This window comes from Rhamphochromis sp. 'chilingali' (genome assembly GCF_963969265.1).
Source record: "Rhamphochromis sp. 'chilingali' genome assembly, chromosome: 5".
In the NCBI taxonomy this organism is placed as follows: Eukaryota; Metazoa; Chordata; class Actinopteri; order Cichliformes; family Cichlidae; genus Rhamphochromis; species Rhamphochromis sp. 'chilingali'.
In genome coordinates this window covers 36312010-36319958 of record NC_137932.1, presented here as the reverse complement: position 1 = coordinate 36319958, position 7949 = coordinate 36312010, and the positions used below count along the sequence as shown (strand labels likewise).

Sequence of the window (7949 nt, the reverse complement as noted above, 5' to 3'; positions counted from 1 at the left end):
ATTGTTCTGTAAATAGTTTGAAATGTTTTTTTGTTTTTTTTTAAACGCCTTGGCTGCATTTTTAGGTAAACAGCTGCAAAAAACTTGCATAACTCAGTTACTTTTTTGGAGAAGTAACTATATAATTAATTGCCCAATATTGGTCATTATATACTGTATTTTGCAAACAGAGGGTTACAGGACTCTCTCCCAGGCCAGACTCCTACTCATAATACAAGTCAGGGCTTTATTAAAAAAAAAAAAAAAAGAAAGTTGTGTTTTCAAAATTGGAGTTCAAGTTATTTTTACTTCAAGTTAAGTTACTTCCAATAGTGTTAACATACTACACAGGTCATGAACAAGATTTTTTTTTTCATTGTAAGTGGGCTAAAGCAGTTAATTAAAAGTAGTCTAACATAATTGTAAATGCTGTAATTGGATTATTTTAATAAGCCATGTAACTTGGATGGATTCGATGCTGGCGTGACCACAGTGCACACGTCTACTGTTGCTCACAGCGGTCCAAGGGACCGCTCAGGGAGTTTGTGTGTTCGCTCAGACACATGAAAAATTAGAGGGAACAATGGTCCGTGGCCTTGGTTTTTCTAACACCTGCGCTTCAGAAGCTTCCCATCCCTACGAGCAATACACCATAATGCTTTTTTGTGCACTGCATTCATGGATAGAGCCTGTTCAGTGCACAACTGCACATCCTCATCAGTTATTTAGTGAGCCAGAACTACACAATACGTGTTACTGGAACACTACACAGTAAGTCATTAAACTTGCAAATGTCACGAAAGCCCCGAGATTACTAAAATTATATTATTCATAAATAATGTTATTTAATTATTTATACAAAATTCCTCGCATTAGAAGACTTTAATTGTGAAAGTAATAACAGGAACAAGCTCTGCGTTAACATGTATTTCCGGTACGACGTCGACAGGTCCAATAGCAGTTCCTAGAACACCCACAGGGAACAGTTCCACAGTAGCGGAAGGAGTAGTCGTAGGTCTCTTGTATGCCGCTTTCTGCGTAGTGGCTGCTTGGATGAAATCGTGAATCTGATGTGGGACGTTCTGGTTAGACGTTGCTTCTTTCGGGAATTTTAAGTCTACGGACCAACACAGTGTTCATCACATTACAGCGATATTTTAACGGTGTTGACAGAGATTAATTTGTCATCATTTTTTAAGTTAGCACAAAGCTAACATCAGCGTTACCTTGCTCTAACCATGTCTGCTTCGACTGGATGCTCCCCATCGGGCCAGCACTCGGGCCTTGTCCCCAGTATGTCCATGTTTCGATGGCTAGAAGTGCTGGAGAAGGAATTTGATAAGGCTTTCGTGGATGTGGATCTGTTGCTTGGAGAAATAGATCCAGATCAAGTGGATATAACGTATGAGGGTCGGCAGAAGATGACCAGCCTCAGCTCTTGTTTCGCTCAGCTCTGTCATAAAACTCAGACTGTCTTCCAGCTCAACCATAAACTAGAGGTTAGTATTTCGTCTAAGAAGAGCGGTTAATATTAGGAAGCGGGTTTCCTGTTAATGAAATGATCACGCCGACTCCACTCAAGATTCAACAGAGTGACTAATGCCACAGAGCAGCACTGGTGTTTTCAGGGCTTCAGTCACTCCTGTGTTTTGGTGTCCTCCCTGTGCTTCTGAGGGTTTCTATCCATCTGTGGCACCGACCTGTAAACTGTGATCACATGGGTTATGGTATCCACAGCAGCCTTCGTTTGGTCATTGAAACCAACATAGGTGTTAGCATACTTCACATTCATTTGTCTTCTAGATACAGAACATGTTCTCAGGTGTCTTTGACCGCTTTATTAAATATCCTTTATAATTATGTAGCGCTAACGTTTTTTTTTTAAATAAATAAATGAATTTCAGCATTTTTCGATTATTACGTCATGGCCTTAAAGTGACAATGATTATCTTTTCTTTAGATGTAATCAGGATTGTGTGGTGTAATGTCTCGTTTGTTTTCTGGAGTGCCCTTCATTTTTTTCTGTAAATGTTAACATAAAACTAAAAACACTATCACTGTCATTCACTTATCCGTATTGTGTCTCTCTTATTAATATTATTATAATAATTTGTGTGTTTTTGTTTCAAGAACACGACCTGTCATTACTAATTTGACAAATCAAAAAGGCTCTCACTATAAAGACATGATTAAAAGCCTGAGACATTTTTGAACAATACAAACCTAAAGCAACAGGCTAATCCGCTCCAACACATATTATTGTTTAGGCCGTTCAAAGCTTCCGTACGTTTCCACAAAGCTGTCAGACTCGGTCTGTAAGTCGGCAGGCCCCAGGCTTCTTTTGAATGAGAGGGGCTTTAAAGACTAAGTCAGCACCTGAACTCCTTGGCATTTCCCCAGCAATGTTTGCTGTGTAATTAGGGTGTGTTGTCATGTCTAAAGAAGCTTTGCCATTTGTGAATATTGTCATTATGGGCTATATGTTTATGTTTACAATGTTTAAATAGGTGATACAGGTGCGAGTGACATCCGCATGAACCAGTGGTATTTCCTGCTTAGAGATAACCCTGCTTCTTCCAGCTTAGCTTGTTATCATGGTGATTCACCCTGCCAGCTGTTAAACTTGTTAAACAATGCATATACACTGTGCCATCCATCTATCAGATGGAGCAACCCTCTGTCCTACACTTTGAACCTTGTTTCTAAATGTTTTCCAGTGGTGGAACAGAAGTGGATCAAGGAGGGGTCAGGACAGATGCACTGAGAAAAATGACTAAACATAACTTGTGTTTTGACAAAAATGTTGTGATTGTACAGTTTTGTTAGCTCAGCAATAGGGCTGGGTATCATCACTGATTTCTAGAATTGATTCGATTCTGATTCACAAGGTCCCGATTCGATTCGATCCACCGATTTCAATTAGATTTGAATCGGGGAAATTTTTCCTCAGAAATATTATAATTCTGATCATAATGTGCAATAATAACAGTGTGCAATACACATACACTTATTCTTCTTTTTTATACTAAGTTAATATACTGTGTTGTTTGTGTTGCGTTGTGATGTGTCATATCGTGTCGTGTTGTGTTATATGTAGTGCCGACGTAGGACAGTTTTCCAATTTCATTGTACTACTGTACTATGTATGACTGTGCAATGACAATAAAGAGTTATCTTATCTTATTTATCAGTACTGACACTTTTGAGACGTCATCAGAGGTGTAAGCATCACAGCAGATGCCTTTGTGTCAAAGTAACTGAGGATAAAACACAGAAAAACATGAAGGAGATTTTCCTGGCCTGGCTTTTTATATCAGTTAACCTTAAAAATATTCAGCAGTAGAACAAAAACGGAAGAAAACCTGCTCGTGAAGCAGAGCAAAGTCACAGAGGCATTTTGCAATTTGTCATAATTTTAAAAAGCATTTTTTAAAAGTGTGATTTTTTTTTTTTTTTTTTTTTTTTATCGTGGTGGAAGAAAAACAGCAAAAGTAAGAGGGAATTCATGACTATGTTTAAGTGAAGCGGAATGTAAAGCTTAGTTTTGATCTTCTTTTGCTGCTGATTCAGTCAGTTTCGGTTGGAGAGTGATGAAACAGCAGCTTCAGAACCCAGCACAAAAAAAAGGACGTAAACACAGAGCGTCGACCAGACGCAGCAGAAGCTGTGAGGTGTTGGCTTTCAGGTGAGAAAGCTGACATCTCACTGATTTTGATGCGTCAGGTCTGCGCTTTGTGTTTACATGTTTGTGCGGAATACGTTTACCTGCACTCATTTACTGTTTTAGCTGTTTGGAGGTTGTTGAAATAGTTTTGTGAGCTTTAACCTGAGATTCTGGCGTTTCGGGCAAAATACATTTATATTTAAAAAGCAATTCAGGATTTTTATGAATTGCTTTATTCAAGCCAAAATCAATTTTAATTGGAAAATTGATTATTGAAACTCACACCTACTCAACATGCGTCTATTACAGCAGAAGGCGCAGGAAGGTCACCGCCTTTTCTGTCTGGAGTTGGCATGTTCTCCCTGTTTTTGCTACAGAATGTCTGTCCATGAATTAATGTCCTGAAGGTCAGGCAGACTTGGCTTGTGTGAAACAGTGTTTCATCTTTTCCGCCTCTTTAATTCAAGTACTAAATGACACATCTGCAGATCTTTTGATAAAGAGCTTTTAATAAACAAATACATCAGGGCTCTAGACTAACTTTTTGCCATGGTTGCACTGGTGCACCTAACTTTTTTTCTTAGGTGCACCAGTGCAAAAGGTAGCAGCAGCACAGAGTCGGTGCTGCGGGGCTTCAGCAGCACATTCAGCTACTCTAAGCAGCACCTTTATGATATGGGCATAATGTTGTCTGCTGTTGGCCACAGAGCCTTTCAGAGGTTTTTTTTTGTTTTTTTTGTTTGTTTTTTACTCGAACAGCTGGTCGCAGGGATTTTTTTAGTAGCACCATTGAGAAATTAGCCTGCATTTGCGACCAAATTGATTGCACTCTAGAGCCCTGGATATGTAGTATGTTATTTTCTTTAAAGACCTTTAGAATACCACATGAATACATTGTTGTGCTAAATTTATGCGATCGTAATGTTTCCGCACAGTAACTAATAATTAATACTCATAAATTACAAAGAAAAAAAAAGTATGTACTGTAAGATTTGGGTTTTGCAAACTACGAAAACAGTGATGCTGTGATCTGAGACCCATGCCCCTTTAAACCACCTAACACATCTGCTTCCTGTGCCCCATCCCTCTGTTGTTTCCTTTCACTCTAGGCTCAGCTGGTGGACTTGCGCTCAGAGTTGACCGAAGCTAAAGCTGCACGGGTGGTGGCAGAAAGGGAGGTCCACGACTTGCTCCTGCAGCTTCATGCTCTCCAACTGCAGCTTCATGTCAAGCAAGGCCAAGCTGAGGAGTCGGATAGCATCAAAGATAAACTGGTAGGGAGAACGGCTGTAATACAGTCAATCAGCCTTTGTAATCATTTAACAATAGTAACAGAGTTACTGATTGGCTGCAGTGAGTGAAGATGACATATTTATTATACAATCATTGAGTAATACACTGTCACTGACAACCTAGTCTTCTGTTTTCAGTCTAAGACGTTAGGTACGTGTATCAGACATGCTTGCTGACATAGCATTACAGTGTACAGCTTAGTGATGCGCCTGTAATTAAAAAAGTCAATGTCATTCTTGTACTCGGACCAAGACACGTATGTTCCTTTGAGGTAACATTACAATTTCAAGAGAAATTTCATTCCTGTTTACTCCTTTCGTCTTTCTACTCCAGGTCTTCTTACTGTTTTTCTGTCTTTCTAATGTCTTAATCAACAATAACACTTCCCGGCAAGCAGAATAACAACACTGTAAGCATACTGTAGTAGTTTCAGTGCTGTGGACAGGTGCCAAGTTCTGCTGGAAAACAGAAATAAACATCTCCGTTAGGGGTGTGTATTGGCAAGAATCTAGCGATACAATATGTATCACAATACAGGGGAGACCATACGATAGATTGCGATACTAAAAGCCAGACACTATTTGTGTTTCTTAAGACTGAATTTAAGTGTAGGAAAATTCACAGTAAACAGTCCAAACTGTTAAATGCTTGGCATGAGCTATCTCAACTAAAATAGAGGGATACATTTCACTGGAGGAAACAAAACACTCTCTCTTTAAGTTCAAAATGAATGGAGAAAAATTAACATCTGCCTTATCAGAAGCCATGTCAAATAAACAAACAAAACAGCTTTACTGATATATCGACTATTTCTTTAACATGAAAAAAGTAAACAATGAAATGTTGATGTACTTATTGAGTACTTTTAAAATACTAATCCAAAAAATGCTCTCTGCAGCATCAAAACGAAGCACTTTTTTATGTTACCTTAACACAAACAAATATAAATCAAAAATGAAATTGCATGAAGAATTCATCTGAGTAAACACTGACAATATAAAGTGCTATTAAAATGAAGTGCTAATAAAAGAAAGTACAGCTCTGCAGTGTCCATCAATAGAACACTTTTTGTGCAACCTGAAAAGGGGAATTTGTTCACCTGTGTGACTGACGGTTCCACTGATCAGTTTTGTGATGTGCTGTAACAGTGGCCTACCATTCAGTGGCTCTCGAAGTCCAAGGGTCGCATGTCAAAGAAACTGTCTGTGCTGAGCTGAGACAGTCCAGCACTGTCGCTTTGCCTTCTTGATACAACTTTGGCAGAGTATGTCCGTGAAGTGTTGTCGGGAGGGAACAGTGCAACAGGGCTCCAGTGTTTTAATCATATTACAAAATTATTTATTCTCCACAGCACTCAGAGGGCGCATGTCTTTGCAAATAAAAACAAGTACGGACTGCGCTATCTTTTTTTGTTGCACGAGTTGAAGTTGCTGGTAGTTTCGAAAAGTTAACTTCTTTAATTGTCCGTTAAACACCTCATTTCATTTTAAAATTAGAATTTGACCCTACGTCGCTATTGTGTCTAGACACATGTACTTGTAAATTTGTTGTGTTACCCGAGTATTTGACTCTGGCGGTGAAGATTTTACAGACTGCATAGCTCTTGTCATAGTCTTTACTGCCTTCTTTTGTTCTGAATCCAAAATAAGTCCACACATGTGCTTTCAAGGCTGATGGAGGTCTCTTAGATGACTTGAGCCTGCTAACAGTTGTCTTTGGGCTCTGAGACAACTAACGTCTGCTAAGTGACGCTAGACTATAACACCCCTCAACAAGAATCAGTTATCACAGAGGCTAACGTTAGCCAGCTGAGAGATATAATCTCTCCAGCCTGTCCTGGGTCTGCCCCAGGGCCTCCTCCTGCTGGGACATGCCAAGACTAGAATTATTAACTCCCCTGCGAAAATTTGGCATTTTAAAAACTATTTCCCAAGTGACACTAAAGAGAGCAAAAATGGTGTCATGGTGCAAAACTAATTGTACAGAAATAGAATATGCTCTAGATCTAAAGGGTGCAATGTAGACAAAACATGTGTGTAATAAAACCTGAGTAAGTAAATTTGTTACTGCAGCATGTTAACTGAGCAGTAAGCGGATTGAAGGGGTGTTGTTAAGTAATCCAACATAGCAGGGGAAAGAAACTGTCCTTGTGGCGTGAGGTGTTGGTTGTGATTGACCACAGCATCCTGCAGCAATCTTCTTTGCCTGATTCAGTGTCCTGGAGGGTGTACAGGATTGCAGCCAGTCACCTCTTCAGTGCAGCGGATGATACGCTGCAGTCTGCCTTTGTGCTTGGTAGTGGCAGTAGCGTACCAGATGGTGATGGAGGAAGTGAGGATAGATTAAATGATGGAGGAGTAAAACTGCATCATCATTGACTTTGGCAGCTTGTATTTTTTTCCACCGATGCAGGAAGTACATCCTCTGCTGTGCCTTCTTGGTTAGTGAGCTGATGTTTAGCTCAAACTTTAGGTCCTGGGAGGTGATGGTTCCAAGGAAATTGTCATCTCCCTCCTATAGGCAGATTCATCTCCACCCGAGATGAGCCCGATGAGTTTGTCATTTGCAAACTTAAGGAGTTTGACAGATTGGCAATAAGAGGTTCAAATGTTGGTGTACAGGGAGAAGAGCCGAGGAAAAAGTACAGAGCCCTGAGGAGAACAGGTGCTGATGCGTTGAAAGTGAGACATGCCTGCCTAGACAGTAATTCGGTGATCCTTCTGCAGGTGTAAGCGGGAACATTTGGCTGTGAGAGTTGTCTTGTAGTAGAGCTGGGAGGACGGCATTAAAAGTGGAACTCAAGTCCACAAACTAGCCTGATATAGGTTCCTGCAGAGTCCAGATGCTGGAGGATGAAGTGCAGTGCCATGTTAACTGCATTGACTACGGACCTATTGACTCTTTAGGCAAACTGCAGGGATCCAGGAGATGGGATAGTACCAGATGCTCAAATGTCTAAATGACTACAGAGGGCAGAGCAGTCGGACTGTTTCTAATAACACTTTTCCACTTT

At 40.0% G+C, this 7949-nt stretch overlaps 1 protein-coding gene across 2 annotated transcripts in view; it reads left to right on the top strand.

Annotated features, from left to right (window-relative positions):
- The first annotated feature begins 1094 nt into the window (after positions 1-1094).
- The window catches only part of gopc (golgi-associated PDZ and coiled-coil motif containing), a 20204-nt gene continuing 13349 nt past the window's right edge, over positions 1095-7949 (top strand). For both annotated transcript variants that reach the window (XM_080882947.1, XM_080882946.1), the window contains exons 1-2: positions 1095-1478; positions 4753-4917. In XM_080882947.1, coding sequence (XP_080739073.1) covers positions 1218-1478; positions 4753-4917 — 426 coding nt within the window. In that variant the 5' untranslated portion in view covers positions 1095-1217. The remainder of the gene's footprint in view (positions 1479-4752; positions 4918-7949) is intronic.